Source organism: Leuresthes tenuis, unplaced genomic scaffold, assembly GCF_036924035.1.
Source record: "Leuresthes tenuis unplaced genomic scaffold, fLeuTen1.0.hap1 SCAF_4, whole genome shotgun sequence".
Taxonomy (NCBI): Eukaryota; Metazoa; Chordata; class Actinopteri; order Atheriniformes; family Atherinopsidae; genus Leuresthes; species Leuresthes tenuis.
In genome coordinates, this window is record NW_027325358.1 from 17,515,882 (window position 1) to 17,532,150 (window position 16,269).

Consider the following 16,269-nt stretch of genomic DNA (forward strand, 5'->3'; position numbering starts at 1 on the left):
TTGAAAGTCAGACCTTGAAGTCATCTCAGCTTGGTATTCTCAGAGGAAGCCACAGTGGATCTTGGAAACCCTTCCTTTCCTTTGAACTCCCATTGTACTTTGGTAGGAGTTGATGCAGCTTCTCATCCCAAGCAAAGTGCCTTACAAAGAACCTGCCTTTTTCAAATAAAAAAAAAAGAGAGATAAATGAGAAAAAAGACAGCAGTCCTGTCTGTCATGAAGAGACAGGGAGGCATAGCTGACAGGAAGCTGTTTGTTTTCACCTTAGCACAGATAGTTAACAGCCCTTTTTCATCTCCTCTGCGTGTTTCGCCCTCTCTTACATCCGTATAGTGTTTCACCCCTTTACTTTGAGAAAAGGAAAGAAAAAAAAAGAAAGTCATAATTTGTGTTACCTCTGGTGGTGCAGAGTGATTGTTCAGGAGTTAGGCTTCAAAAGCAAAGCAGGGTACCGGAGCCTCAGACAGGCCCAGGTGAGAGAGGATGGTTATTGGTCTGGTTTGCATTTGGAGCATTGATTCTCAGACATTTACACACAGCAGAGAGGGGTTTCTGGGTTAAAAGGGAGAAGAAGAGAGCCGAGAGAGAGAGGGGGGCGGGGGGGCGACGGGTGTCAAGTTAGAGTTCTCATGTTTTGAAGAAAATATTTCTACATTTTTCTTCCTCTTACTCACAAACACAGTCGGTCTGCTTGCCCCCAACTGTGGGAATTCCATGGCATCTCTCTGATCGCGTGTCTTTATCTGAGGAATGCTTTGTCAGGTCTCAGGGCGCTCCTCATATCAGGGGGATTAGACTGGCTCCTGACCGCTGAGCACACTCAGTGGGAAGAGAGGACGTCAGGAGAGCTGGAGAACGTAGACTAACAGCTCACTCGATGCCTATGGGAGCCTCTTCATGCAATCCCACAGACACTGAACTGTACCACGGCTACCTTTTTTCTTTTTTTTTTTTTCTTTCAAGAAAGACATGAAAGCTGCTTGGAGGGTGTTTGTCTCACCTGCACAATATAATCATTTTATAGTCAAATAGAACAAAAGGGTGATAGTACTTAAAGTTTTTTCGATGATGATGTTTCGATGATAAAAGCTGAGCAGTGTAGTTTTTTGCAGAGATCCACAAAAGTAAATCGTACATTATTTACAGTTCTTTCAATCGTTTAAAGGCCGTTTTGTGGTGCTGTTCAGCCCATGCAGATTGAGGGAGTGTGAGGCTAAGGATGTTTCTACCATGACGGACTACAACCAAATCCAAATCCAAAAAGCCAACAGTGCGTCACCCTTAGATACTGCTGCTATGAGTGGGTTAAACACTAAATTTGGTGAAAGGTTGGCTTAAACCGGAATGGAGATATCTTTCCCATAAGTTTTTAAGTATGTCACGAGGCCACTGATCCAACAGGCGAGTGAGTAACGATGCTCTCTCATTATTTTTTTTTAATACTCTGCTAGAAATGTAGATTTTCAATAACAAATGCCATCTTTCCTTTGCAAACTGATTGGGAATAGCACAACACATACAAGAGTTACCTGCATTGACCTTTTTTCCGCACGTCTTTTGGCACTCCCTTTAAGTGACGGCATACAGCTACAACAGGCAGACTGTTGCATCATGCCAGCACCTTCATGCACATTTAGCCCTACATTGAAGGCAGCAGGATGACTTATGTTAGACTGACTCAAAATAAACTGCCAGATGAAGGAACATGTCACACAGCGTAATGGTGTGGCTCCTTGATGTGGCCCTTTGATCCAGTCATCCAGCCTTAAAACTTTATTGAAATTAACAACCGAATCAGCAGGAAATGTGTCATTGTATTTCATGTAGGATTATAAAATGGTGATAATCTGGTGACTTTAGTGGTAAGTTGTTTAGTTTATCAGCATTCAATCCAAGCCTAGTTTCCTCCCAAAATTCCAAAGTTTAACTTTTTTTTTTAAAATCACACTGCTGAAGTGTCATTTTTGTGTTTTGTCAAAGCAAACCCCACAATCCATGTAATTCTCTGGCTCTAAGCGAATATTTAGTCTTGGTTTACCACTTATTAATCAGATGGAGCGTCTCTCAACTCTTACCAATGCAAGTTACCTCATGACACATGGCGATTAGTTCCAAAGGTATTTACTATCCAGTTCTAATAACTCTATCACAGCTCAACATCTCACACTAACCACGAAGTCTTTCAGTGACACTCGTCCAAGCCAGAGCTGACATTCTACACTGACATCTCCTGTCAAAACATGGCAACTTTCAGCTTGCCCAGAGGGCTGGATTTATGAGACCATTGCATGAAAAAAGCAGGGATCTCCCAGATAAAAACTGGCCATGGGTCAGAGGGTGAAGTATCCAAACTGATTTATTTACTAGTGGAGACCTGCTGGATTTCTCCCATGCATTTCTCAGCTATGCCCCTGTTATGACAGCCAGTCTGCAAATATTTGCTGATGCTAACCAGAGCTAAACAGTGTCATTGTACAAGTCTATGATTTAGACTGCATGGTTCAGCAGAATATGTGAGTGTTAGACACTAGGATATACACGGTGCAGTTGTTTGCATTCCTGATCACCGACTCGGTATGCATGTGTGAGCTGATGTGCAGATGAGTTGTGTTGTTGGTGAAGTGCTGTCAATGTGCTGTTGATGGTAAGCATGTCAGACATGAGCACAGCTTCTAGTTACGCCCTGATTTTTCAGATTGAAACACAGTTTTCAGTCAGTCGTGTATTTGTGTCATTTGGATTATTGTCCCAGTAGCAGATGTGGTCTCTACATGGTACTTGATCACTTTAAATGGCAGGGATTCATATTGTTATAGTATACATAATAGTTGTAGTGTAATTAGCCAGGATTTTATTTATTTATTTTTTTTACACTAAAGAGTAATCCAGATAATTTCTCACATGTTACTATTGCAAAAAAATAAAAAATAAATCATTAAAGATCATTAGACTTTCAGCATATCTACAGGTTGCTCAATACATATCGCAAATGGCCAAGATGACTTAAAAGTTCTCTTTCATTCATCTCCTTTTAAATGTATAAGAAAATGCAAATGAAAGATTTTTCCAAAATATCAAAGCACAAAATAAATCACATGGAGCCAAAAATATTTAAAGCCAAAGATATGAACAAAGAATAAATATTGAGTTTGGTACATCTGTGTACGGTTCGGCTCACTGTGTTCTTTCTTTTTGTCTTTTTTCATGCAAAACCAAGCTGACACTGGCCCCTCAAACATGCTGACATGTCATTTTTAGGTTTTCTTTCATACTGAATGAACAAACATCCAAAAAACAAGGTAAAAAAAAAACGCAAAATCTCCACGTTTTCTCTTTGTATGCCTGAAGATAGAGCAGTTCTTTATAACTCTGCCTTTATGTTTGAGAGGGGGGGGGTTGTCAAGTTGTAGAATGAATTTGAACCAGAATGTGTAAAAACTATTTGCACGATATGGTACAAAATGAACAAAATCTATCTTTTTTTTCTTTTTTCTTTCTTTTTTCTTTTTTTTTTTTTTTTACTTTCTGCCCCTTCGGATCAGATTTCAACATTTTCTGGCCACTCCTTGTCCTAACTTTATGAAAAATCTACTCTTACATTGCTCACATATATCTACATGCAATGCAATAATCTACTTCCTTTTTGTGGACCCTGCGCTCATAAATCTCTGATGCCATCAGGTAATGTACCTTCCATGCAAGCTATTGTACTCCAATCACAGCTTGATGGAGCGTTTGATTCTATGGAGTTTACTGGAGCTGATTTTAAAGCTCTCTGTGTGTGTGTGTGTGTGTGTGTGTGTGTGTGTGTGTGTGTGTGTGTGTGTGTGTGTGCGGCCAGTTCATACTGTTTTAAACCTTCGTGTGCATGAGGTTGCATGGAACAACCATGAAGAAGAGATCAAACTGTGCTGTGGTGAACTCTTACATTAGTCCCAAAGAAACAGTGTAGAGAATGGAATTTACGTACACACACACACACACACACACACACACACACACACACACACACACACACACATTCACACACACCCCAAAGACGTTTTGTTACTCATGCTCACAGTTGTTTTACCTGAAATAGCAGAGATTACTGGAATCGCGGTGTTCATTGTACTTATCCGCTGTGTGTCAAAGGCTTTGAATAATTCAGCCTCAGCTAGGCGCACACACACACACACACACTTTGCTTTGGGCTCCTGTTTGTGGGTTGAGTGGGGCCGCTGACGGCTGATTAATCGACTGGGGCGGCCCACTCATGATAAGTGTGGCTAATGACCTGCTGAATAATTCACCGGGCCTTTGCAGGCAAGCAGATGGAAGGCCAAACACATCCACAGACATGTTCACCAACAGACTCCCACACACTTAATTGTACACACATATGCATGCATTAAAATGTTTGCGGGCAGATTCACACACACATACACACACTTCCAGTCTCTACACGCCAGGGGTCCGATATCTCTTTGTCCCTCTCAACTGCTGTTGACACCCGGGGTGCTTCATGTCAGCGCCACCCTTGCTCTCTGATACCGCCATCCAGTTCAGTCACTATCTGGGGAAAAAAAAAAAAGTTACCAGATACTTTTATCTCCACTCTTACTTACTATCTATTCTGATTTCATTCCGTTCTGTCATTACTTGCATTTTCTTGTATCTGGTTGAAGCCTCTCAAAGTAGGATTTTATTGTTAACACCACTGTCAAACTTGGATCTTTTTTTCAGTTTTACATGTATGGAAATTCTTTATGGATCTGATCACCTGTCTTAGATCAGCTCACAGCAGCCTTTGATACTGAGGCCAGGTGTCTGTCTGCACCACAGGATCCCTGATCCCAATATATTGTTATGTAGGTGCGTTTATACATGGATATAGACTCACACTGACACCGAACGTGGCAGGAATCGGCCTGCCTGTTTCTGCTCTCGTCTTTATAGACCTCAAATGTGTGCGTTTGATGTATTTGTGCATATCTCGTTGAGCCTGTGTTGGTTTGTGTTTCTGAGAGGTAGCAGTAGCCAGTGATTAGACCCTGATTCCCCTGTGTCAGCACTGATAAGCAGGGCCAGGCTCTCTTTGATATGGCCAGTGGTCTGTCAGAGCCCTGGTCTAAACTGACAGCTTATCTGCATGCTGCTCTCCTCCCATCGTCTGTCCGCCGGATGGAAATTTGAACTGCACTTGCTCTCATACCACATCGCAATGAGAAACACTTCTTGTTACTTTACGGGGAAGGCCCTCAAGAGACAGAAGTACTAATAAGAAGATAAACTGTGCGTACAAATTTAATCTGGCTGGCAGCGATTTTTTTTCTTTTCTTTTTCTCTTAAACAGGTGAATAATGAGCTTTGAGGACTGCAATTGTTTAAGAATAGATGCTTCAGTCTACTTTAACTTTTGATGCAGAGGAAAGTTTGATCATGGATGTATTCTTGTTATTTCACTTGTGGATGCTGCATCTGATGAAACTTCAGATGAAACTGGGATCAACCTGAGCCAGAATGAAGGGGACAAATTAGTGTGGACAAGCAGACAGATAAGCAATCGTAGCTTCGGATGATACCTGGTGTAACTAGTGTCTACTGATGTGGTGGAGGACAGAAATATCTGAGTTCTGAAGAGTACAAAGATAAAGCGTCTATTCAGATTCAGCCAGAACTAATTTCACAGAACATCACAAATGGACAATAACCCGAAACACATGGGTACATGTGATATTGCTGATATGCTACTGCTGAAAATATGATTGAGACTAGATAAGTAATTACAAGTCATTTCAGAAAGTGTCGACCTGTGCGGTCTGAAAGCCTCGGAGTCCAAAATATGTCCCTGAAACCACGTGAAACGCACCCTGCAATCTTGATATACCTGCTGTGTACTTGTTGATGCTTTGAGCTTGTCTGCTTTACTTGCCAGCAATCTCACATTTCCCTTGAGGATCAAGGGAAGCAGTGGTTCATACTTCCATACTTTCTCTCCCGTGCCACATCTCAGATGGATCCTCTTTAGCTTGTCTGAGTTTGGGATCTTATTGCAGGCATTCCTTGGGCCTTTTAAAGCTCTATCAGCTGCCCTAAAAAACTCTCCTTTGGCAGGGTTACTTATTATAATCGATGTTCAAAAATAGTTTCTACCAGCAGAAATAAATGTTAGGGTCAAAGTTTTCCGTTATGTTTTCTTAAGTGTTCAGTGTGAAATGGCACCGTCAGCATTTATTTTTTTTTTTTTACCTTAGTTCTGTCAGGGTAACAATAAACTAATAAGCTGCTTCTTCTGTCCACAGAAGTGTCGTGGTTGCACCCAAGAAAGCGGGCGTGACGCCATCTCCAGGCGCGTCCAGCTCTGTGCCGACATCCAGCGCTGCCTCCGTGTCTGGGACAGCAGTCCAAAGTGTCTCCGTGGTATCTTCTGGTGACGCCTCCCAGGACACCTCTGCAGACTCCACAGCCTGTGAGCACGCACACACACACATGCACGTGCAATAACACACCGACCATCTTTAATGCAATTGTAAAGCTGTAGTAGTGGGAGGGCAGTGTTTCGAGGGCAGCGCTAAGTCATAGGCTGGATGAGTCTGCTCAGAAAAAGTCAATATTTATTTAGAGAGTGTACTCCTCGGTGTCCCTGCTGGAATAATATTGTGTTAGTACAATGTAATCCACTTAAGACCAGAAAGGACAGCGTTAAAACCTTAGAGTAATAGTAATTCACTTGTAATGGCTGTAACAGCTGCAGTTTCTTTTAAAAAAAAATTTTTTTCTACAAAAACAGAATAAAAAAAACTTTAATCATAAAAATTGACTGACGTTAGCAAAACAAACTGTTTAAAAAGAAAAAAAAAAAGATGTTCCAAGAATGTATCGTGCCCAATCGTACAAAAATATATTATAGAAAATGAAAATATAACATTATCATTTTTCAGCTCTGCATGTCGTAACTGTGTAGAAGCGTGAGATTTCCTCTCCGAGTCATCTGTGTGTGCGTTTAAAAGACATCACTACGCAGTCTAAGTGTGCATCTTCGTGTGTCTCGTATGCTTGTTATAAATAATGCTACCTTTTGCTGCATCCATCGGGTACTTGGAGCCAGCGGAGCAGTGTTGAGTAAATATGCTTTGTGAGTGTGTGTTTTATGGGGCAGTGGGAGGACTAATGGAGACGTTCATTTACTCCTTTTTGTTTGAAGGAGCTACTTCAGCTCGAGAGGGATACTCTCACCAGGCCCACATGGAGCTGTTTAACACCTTACATACACACATGTACACACATTCCAGCACAAATTACACTGTCTGTCATTCCTGAAGAGTTATCCCTGCTCGGAGACTGTCCTGGCTGGAAAAACAAGCCCGCTGAAACACCAGAGGAATCCCCCTCCTCCATATTCAGCTGGGCATTAGCTTATTTATGAGCCACTGGGAAGAGAATTTACAGCCAGATCAATCACACGTGGACTTTGTAGCTCGTGTGCCTCTGTCTCCAGAATTAAGTCATAAAGCACCTTTTAGTTGTATAATATAACAGTCACAAAAACAGCCCGGAGGGGTAAATTGGTATGTAATGACTTAATTAGGGAAAAAAAGACTATTAAAAAGGATGGAGGGATGGCTTTTATCATTTCACGTCCGTATGCAGATGTTTGATTGAGGAAGTTTCTCACGGCAGATACTTCATGTAAAGAAAGAGTTTGAGTTGTTAAAAAAAATAACAAACGCCAACAACGGTTTTACTGAGGCTGACAGTTAAATATAATAATCTTCCCATTAAATGAATAGTAAATTGATAAGACATATTGTGCTCCGAGTAGATCATTCACTATCTAACCATAAAATTATACTTTTACCCCCACTTGCCCTTTTCAGCCATAAATCTCCCTATTCTATACATTTGAATGGAGACCATTGTGTTATTTCATAAGAGGCATGTTTCCGCACAGGTTTATGGTGCGACCCTGTTCTTATAATGTATTGCTGTGTGTGTGTGTCTATGCGTGTGTGTGTCTGAGCGCGCGCATGTGTGTGTGTGTGTGTTCTTGTCCAACATCCAGACTAATAACACAGTTCTTTGGTTTCTCTCTACAGCAGGCGGCCAGGTTCCAGCCAGCACTAGCCTACCATCTGTCCCCCCACTCTCCCCTGTGACCCAGAACACAGCCCCCAATATGAGGTGATTCATCTTCTTTGCTCTCCTTCTCTATTGCATGCACATGCACTATCAGCTGTTTATGCACATCAGCTTACCCAATCAGTTATTTTTGCATATCTTCCGATATTTATTTATTTATTTATTTAGTCCTAATTTCACTTTTTCCCCCACATATTGACACCAGATTTTTAGCTTGTACATGGACTCTGTCTTATTGTTTGCTGTCTGGATTATCTCCCTCTTTTCAGTATATCGGAGCGCCTGGAGCATGCTCTCGAAAAGGCGGCTCCTCTGCTGAGGGAGATCTTTGTCGACTTTGCCCCCTTCCTCTCTCGCACGCTGCTGGGCAGCCACGGACAGGAGCTGCTTATTGAGGGCACCAGTGAGTACGACATAACCGAAATTGAATGCTCTCTGCAGTTTCCTTAAAAAGGTCACAGCATTGTTTCACCGCAACCTCCGGGACGCAAGGTTCCTTATTTAAATGCAATAATGCGTCTCCTGACTGTTAATCCAATAGTGTGATGAGTTGCACTTGGGCCAAGAGCTGGGTGGCTGTGCTGAAGGTTTTCAGGGGGCCAGGTCAGAGGCCAGGCCACTAATAGCAGTGTTTGGGATGTCTGCTGCCACCAAACAAAATGGAAAGTTGATTGATATCTGCAGGGGAGGGCGTGTGTATGTGCATGTATGTGTGTTTGTCTGAATGCGATGCCGCATTAGTCTGTGTCATATAAAAAAAAAAAAAAACCCAAAGGCCTTTCCTACCACCCCCCCCACCCCTGTCTGTGCCTCAGCAGCAGTCTTTGGACACCCTATGGCCCCCTGCCCTCTAAAAGCCCAGGGCTTGCCTTCAGGGATCGATGGGACATATGCTGGCCATGTCAGGCCTGTAATACAAGGCCCAAATATGTATTAGTTTACAGTAACATCATGTCGGCTCATTAGGCCTATCAATACTATCTGCTCCCTTGCAGATGGCACAAGGTTAGGTTATCCCTGTTTGTGGGAGTGTAAATGTGTGCCTGCATTTCCAAAGCAAAGGAAGCCTCGTGTGGTAAAACGCACACAATGAATTGTGTATCAAACGCATATTACCTTGTGACTTCTTTTTCTTTTTGTGTGTGCGCCCTTCTCCAGGCCTGGTGTGTATGAAGTCCAGCAGCTCAGTGGTGGAGCTCGTCATGCTTCTGTGTTCTCAGGCAAGTCTGGCATCTTTATCTTTTCTTACCCTGTCCTCTTTTCTTTTTTTTTTTTTTTTTGCAACCATTCTGATTTATCAGGCTCACCTTGAGTGCAGTAAATCCACCGAGCCTTATCTTTCCTCCACTCTGCCTTGTCTACCTTTCCACATTTACCCCTTTCACCTTTAGCGAGAACAGAGAAATCAGAGAAACGGCATCTTCAGCTGCAAATATTGGTTTGAGGGTCAAGGGTGGACGACCTGTCCGCGTCACCTTTGACCCATGTGCCGGCCCTTGTGGCCTGGACCTAACTGATGAGGAGGGATAATGTAGATTTGATGGTGCTTTGCATTGATTACCTCCCTCTCTTCTCTGTTGTCTTGTGGGTGTTTTGTTGCCAAGTTTATTTAGCTGCTGCCGGATTCATGAATACTAATTCGGGGATCATAAGCAGGCGTGGGCAGTTCAATGATCAGAGTTGTTGATAGATCACTCCAGGATGGGTGATTACCATTAAAAGATAAAAAGATACTGAAGGCATTTTACAGCATGTGGATTAGTGCATTTTAGGTCTACTTTGAGATGTGCATTGAATAAAGAGTGTATTTATTCAGGGCATATTAGGAAAACTGTGTGTTTTTACCCTCTTTGTGACACGGACACCTCTTTCCCTTTCCTTTTTGTTTGCATCTTAAAGCGTTTTCTCATAATTAAATGTGTATTTGATCACTGACACCTCTCACCAATGTTCTCTTCTTCTTTTTTTTTTTTTTTATCAGTTTCATTTCCCAAAGAAAAAAATCTTTGCCATTTCTTTCCTCCACCTTTTAAACTCCCCACATGTTGTTCGTTTCCCATTGTACACTTTTCTTCTTCTTCTCAAAAAAAAAAAAGGTAACACAGCCGGATTACACATCTGTTTGGATGTCAGTGGCCATGCATAGATTTGGGCTAGTGGGACTCAGAAAGGGAATGTGAGCCCCATAATGTCCAGAGACGAGGAATAGCAGGAGTGAAAGCAAGATAGAAAACCAAAGAGAGAAGAATGACAGGCACTAATGCACCTATTTGTCATATCTGTCAGGGTGTTGTTTAATGCTAATCTAATCAAAGGCAGAATCTTGGTGATTGCTCCACTGCACAGCTCATGCCTCACTTCCCCCTTTGGTCCATAGCCCAGGCTATTTCTTCCTTTCTCCAGGCTCCAAGCTATTCCACCCAATTTCTACAACACACATACACATACGCACTCTTCAAGTGAGAGGACCAGGGATTGGCCAGTGTAGTGTTGATTGCTTCAATAAATCACCCAACCAAATTCTCGCACAGCTAATGCAAATGTAATTTTATTGTTGTGTGAGGGGAGGACGGAGAGGGGGAGGAAGGTGGGAATGAGACGCTGCTTCTCACCAGGGAGAAGAGGGGAAAAACGGGGACAGACTTTCCTCTGGGCTAAATTACAATGTATAATTATTTGTGTGTTTGTTCTTCATGTGAGGCAGCGAGAGTAAGCCAGTACTGTGATTGATGACGTTATTTAGTGAAGTTTGTTGGGCCCTCTGGCACAGGAAACGCTCAATTCTCACACAGGAAGTTCCTCTGTGGCCATCTTGAGACTTTCCTGCCTTCAAACGGGCCAGTGAATGGATTAGATGGAGATGATTTTGATTGATTTTTTTTTTTCTTTTTTTTTTTTTTCCCCTTTTTCTTTTCCATCCCCACCCCCCACACCTTCATCAGAGACTTGATGTGATACCATCTCTGTGAAATTTTAATTAATTTCCCAAGCTTTGAGATGGAGTGGAGCCAGGGTGAAAGGTCAGGAGGCTGGGGACTACAGAGCAGTTTTTAATCAGGGATCCTATGAAAGTTGCATTGGCAGCCACATCAGCTTGGCATTGAGGAGGGGATTGTAAACCGCTGTTTGATGGTGTTTCTTTTCGAACAGAGTACAACAGTGCTCCCAATTAAAGGACCATTTTGATCAGACATTAACTGTTGGGGTGGCAAGCTGCCTTGTTCTCATCTGTAGTATTGATTCTTGTGGACTTCTGAGTATACAAAGTGAGAATTAATGATCATACTGTAACTGTAGCTCTTACGAAATACTACTCAAGATAGAAAGATGGAGCCGATGCCCTTAGACTTCTGCTGTTGTAAATTCACAAAGTGCTGTTTTTTTTTTTTTTTAGCTGCGTTTTACACCTTTTTTACATTTTTGTTTAATTTTCTGTACAGTTTCTTAATCAATTTAACAAAAATGTCAAAATAGGCCGCTAGAATATCCCTTTTTATTCTGCCACACGGTGATCTAGCAGAACGATTTGATAAACACCTGTGACAACAGTTGTAAACACTAAGAAAGACTGAATTTCCCAAGAATTTGTCATCAAAATGATTTCCTTTTAATATCGTTTCAATGTCAATTTGCTAATGGTTTCAGCTTGGGTCTGTTTACACATAGGAATACTCCGTGGCATTGTGCAAATCAAAATGATGTCATTTTAAGTAATACGAGATGCGGGGCAGTGATTATATATCAAATGTAAAACCCATTGAGAGGCAATGGTCTTTACATTGAATTGACATTAGCCAACTTTTCTCTCTTGGTGTCCAAATGATGAGGTTTTTCCATGTAAAGAGCCATTCCCTCCCTCTTTCAACGCCCCTGATGGCTCTGACAGTTTCACTTGTCCTCTTGTCCACTTGTTTTCTCCTCACACCATATTTACGGCCAGCAAATAGTTTTCTGGTTGCAGTGCTCAAACTAGCTTCCACCCAAAACAGGTGATTAATAAGTAATGCAATGGAACATGAGAAAGGGCTTTCTCCAGTGCTCGTTGCCACCGGTCCAGTGCTTTGAGAAATCATCTCATTGGATACTGGACAGTCTTCGATGTGCAGAGGCCCATAAATCTTCTCAGTAGCTGCATTTGTGTCCTGTAGATCAGCCATTATTGTCCGGCTCCTGTGTCAGCCCATCCATCCTTCTGCCATTTATCAGAGGTGCATCCTGTACATGAAGTGTGAGGAGGAGAAAGACAGCGCTGTGGACCGGAGGGATGCTGGTTACATTATCGTCAATACTAGGGCCCAGATGCATTTAAAAAAGGAGGTAAAACAGGGCTAGTTGAATTATAAACTACAGGCCAAAATATCAGCCTCAGCAGGCTTGTGGCCGTGCAATAGAGAGCAGTCCTTGTGAAACTCATGAGACAGTCTCATGTAAGAAAATCAAAACAAAAAAAATCTTCTTTTTAGTCAGCAAAATGTTTTGTTTCATGTTGAATTATGTTGCCATTTTTCGCTCAGCCATGCTCAGTGGTCAGCTATTACTTGTATATGCTGCGGTTTTGACCAATGACTGCGATTGTGGCAGACAACTGGGTCAGACACTGAACTAATTCCCAAGACTTTTGTGTCTTTGAAGCTTATAAAACCATATATATTATTGCTAAACTGTGCGATTAGGTTTGGGCAACAGAACTATTTGTTTAGCTTTCGCAAAAGATGGAGGTTTGTGTTGGAATAAGCTGTTTCACAACCTTGACGCAGAATACCTTGAGAGCAAACTTCTCCTATGTGCTGTCTTTTTCTCCCCAAATTGTAAAGCTAGTACATGACGGTTTGTCAGAGGCAACAATGTTCCTGTAGGAATGGTTATGATGCAGTTTCATACCTAGCTAATGTCTCCTTTTAGGAGGATGGGTTACACATCTCAGCCATGCTGCTAAATGTTTAACCAGGCTGTAGAGAGATTCAAGTCAGCTGGTTGCTTGGTCCCGACTCACACATCCTGTTAACTATTGGATGGATCTCTATCTTTGATTTAGGCAAACAACGTTTTGTTGTGACCACTGATGCAGATAATCCTTTAATAGTAATTCAATAACATCGGTGTTAACCCCACTAATCCAATGACCGTTTGTATCATATGTTTCCCAGCCAGTTTTGCTGAAGTTAACCTGTTTAACAGATGGGCACTTTTCTCTCAGTCAGCAGGGAGAAAGACATTGACTTCCCCAAACACTTGGCTCCCCCTGACCCTTGACAGTCTGACCTCCAGGTTAGAAGTAGAGGTCAGCTGAGGCATGGAGGTTTAAACCCCCGTGGTCAGGGAACAGGTCGTAAGTGTACGGCCATCGCGCTCTCTGCACAATCAATAGCACGATCTGAGGAACGATGGAACCATTCTGTATGTTGGAGTGCTTGAAAGCGGGGGAAAAAAAGAAAAAAAACATAGTTGGCATCATTGAGCTGTACAATTTTTGTATATTTTATTAGGTTTTCACAAGTTGCTTTCTTAATTGTTTGTATTGAAAGCTATGCTGGTTGAAGCGGGGCCATAGTCATTCATAACTGTCAGTGGCCATATTTCTTCTTCTCTCTCATACGTGATAGATCAAATGCAGACCATGTTGAATAAACCACTCGGGGAGCTGAGAGAGGTGAGAGAAGTGGCAAGGAATGCGATGAAACCAAGGGACGAAAATACTCTCGCCTTCATTTTCCTCGCAGTCGGACTCGCACCCCCGCTGTGCAGTTCAACAGGCACGCAAGGTTCAAGATCAGTGAAAATCAAAGTGTTGTTTTCCCTCCCTCCCTGCCCGCCCTTGCCCTGCACTCGGCTCCCATGCCCCTTTACGGCCACAGCACGCGGCTCAGCGTCCCACACCGTCAGTCTGTAAAGCTGCATATTCTTTGAAAATATCGTCTCCGGTGAGACGCAGAGAAAACACAGTAACACCAACTGGCACTTAATCCTGAAGACTCTCCATCGTTGGCAACTATGCAGCCGGAGAGAGGGGGCAGAGGTGGGGGGTGTGTTGTGTTGGAGGAGCTGGGGGTCAAGGGGGGCTTCCTGACAGGAAGTGAAGTCTAGCTGAGAGGAGAAAATCAGACAGGAGACTCCTAAAAATATTGAGTGGCTTTTAATTTGGCTCCCAGTCGGTTTTACTGTGAGCTGGCTTCAAGTGGCACGAATGGTCGGTTATTTATACGCAACATATAATCGTGTTTCAAATAAATGAATTTTTCCCTGACACAGACCTCTCCTCCTGGCAGGCACTGTTAATGTGATGTTTTTTCACCTGACAGGTCCCTTGTTATAAGACCTTGGAATGTATTCCAATGTTTCTCCCCCTGCTATCCTCGCTCAGGCATCCCGCTGATAAGAATCGAGTCTTGGCGTCTTTGCGCAGATTTGTAGTGGAAATTTATCCTCCTGCTTTTCTTTTTTATCAGGCAAAAGAAAGGTTCATATCTTGGACATGACTTACTTTAGAAAAAAAAATAGGACACTAGAATATAGTTTGTCCCAGTCATATCCCAGAGGCCAAACCCAGACGCTGGAGTTGGAAAAAGTAATTTTGCCTGCAGTTGTACACCACAGTAGAAAGGACCATAAGTTGGTCTCAGATATTAGTACAGGTATTTAAGCATTGTCCTGGATATGTATGCATTCTGTACACCACCACAAAAAGCTTCCTCAGAGGAAGTTTTTTAGAATAGAGCTGGAAAAAATTGGCTGTTTCGCTCACATATTGGACCAATAGTAAATTTATAGTGTATGTGCTTGAAATCTGTGCAAATGAAATAGCAGTTTGGACCCAGTGTTGAGATTTGCTGCTTTAGAATGGACTTTTTATACTGCTTCATTGGAGATTATCTTTTAGCCGTTGGGGCTAACCCACTCACCTTGTTGCCACACTTGGACACATCAGTTGTAATCTAAATGTTCAGGCTATACAGCCAGTTACAATGAGTCTGATCTGCTTTTTGCAACACAAGTCTTGGTAAACCAAAGTTTGGTGTCCATGAAGGTTAACACGTGTAGAAAAGTGCAGGAGGAGTAAACTCTCTATAGGGAATTGGTAATGTTGAGATGATAGAAGCCCTGCTAATTATTGCAAGGTAATGAAGCCAGATTACCAGATTGAAGATTGTATGGCTTGCCATTTAAAATGGCTGAATTGGCAAAATATTGGAGACAGAGAACGGAATAGATCGAATAGACAATTGAGGTTGTACTTGCCTTTGTGAACTAACTCAACAAATCTTATTTACACAAGGGAGGTGTGGTACCTGATGGCTCTAATGTAAAAGCTGCCACCACATGTCCAGAAATGCACTGAACTATGGCACAACCTATTTGGAAATGGACTCTCGCACGCGTGAGGAAATCTGTGCAAGCATGGGCAAATTGTGTCCAATGAAAAGATAATTAGTCATTTAAATATCTACAAATAAACTTCCAGACTAAAGAGATTACACAACCCTGGAAAAGCCACGCAAAATGTCAAACTTCCCAGTTTCCTAGCCTGTCCAACTATTCTGAGCGTACGGATGGCAGGAACCTGACAGCAAATCATGGAATTGGCTGTAATTTAGGCAGCGGGTGGGAAAATGTTCTAAAAAGGCAAGAAGGATGTCCGCAGACTAAAAGTTTCTGCACAGATCAACACACTTTAACTAGACTGCATGAAGGGAAGCTGATGGAGATGATTTTTTTGTTGGAAGTGTTAAACGGAGTCTACGTCAGAGGAGCCATTCTGGGTCAGAATAGTAGATTGTCAGTATTTAATTCCCCTCCTGTTCTTTGTCCGTTCAGGGACGGGTGCCAAATAACCAATGATTCAAAATGCGCACATTTTGTTTTTCTACTTGGATTGATCACTGCTGCCAGGACTAGTCTGAAACTCTGGAAAGTGCTGAAATTTCTTGACTTTAGGACACTGTACAAATGTAATGGTTGGACTGCATGTTATAAGTCCACATTGACTCAGTTTAAAAAGTCATGTAGAAAAGGAAGGGGGGGGGTTCCTGTCTATACCCAGTATATGTATTTTATAGTATATGTAGATATATTTTTTCAAAAAGAAAATGGTTCTCTATGATAGCTTATTATTCGTGTTATTGTTTTTTTTTTTCCCCCGCCCCCCCAGAC

At 42.2% G+C, this 16,269-nt stretch overlaps 1 protein-coding gene across 4 annotated transcripts in view; it reads left to right on the forward strand.

The window, feature by feature from the left end:
* Positions 1 to 16,269, forward strand: part of lrba (LPS-responsive vesicle trafficking, beach and anchor containing) — a 172,709-nt gene that overhangs the window by 51,859 nt on the left and 104,581 nt on the right. For 3 of the 4 annotated variants that reach the window (XM_072384884.1, XM_072384886.1, XM_072384885.1), the window contains exons 30-33: positions 6,285 to 6,451; positions 8,079 to 8,163; positions 8,391 to 8,524; positions 9,280 to 9,341. In XM_072384884.1, the coding sequence (XP_072240985.1) occupies positions 6,285 to 6,451; positions 8,079 to 8,163; positions 8,391 to 8,524; positions 9,280 to 9,341 (448 nt within the window). The remainder of the gene's footprint in view (positions 1 to 6,284; positions 6,452 to 8,078; positions 8,164 to 8,390; positions 8,525 to 9,279; positions 9,342 to 16,269) is intronic. The other variant, XM_072384887.1, reaches the window with a different exon arrangement.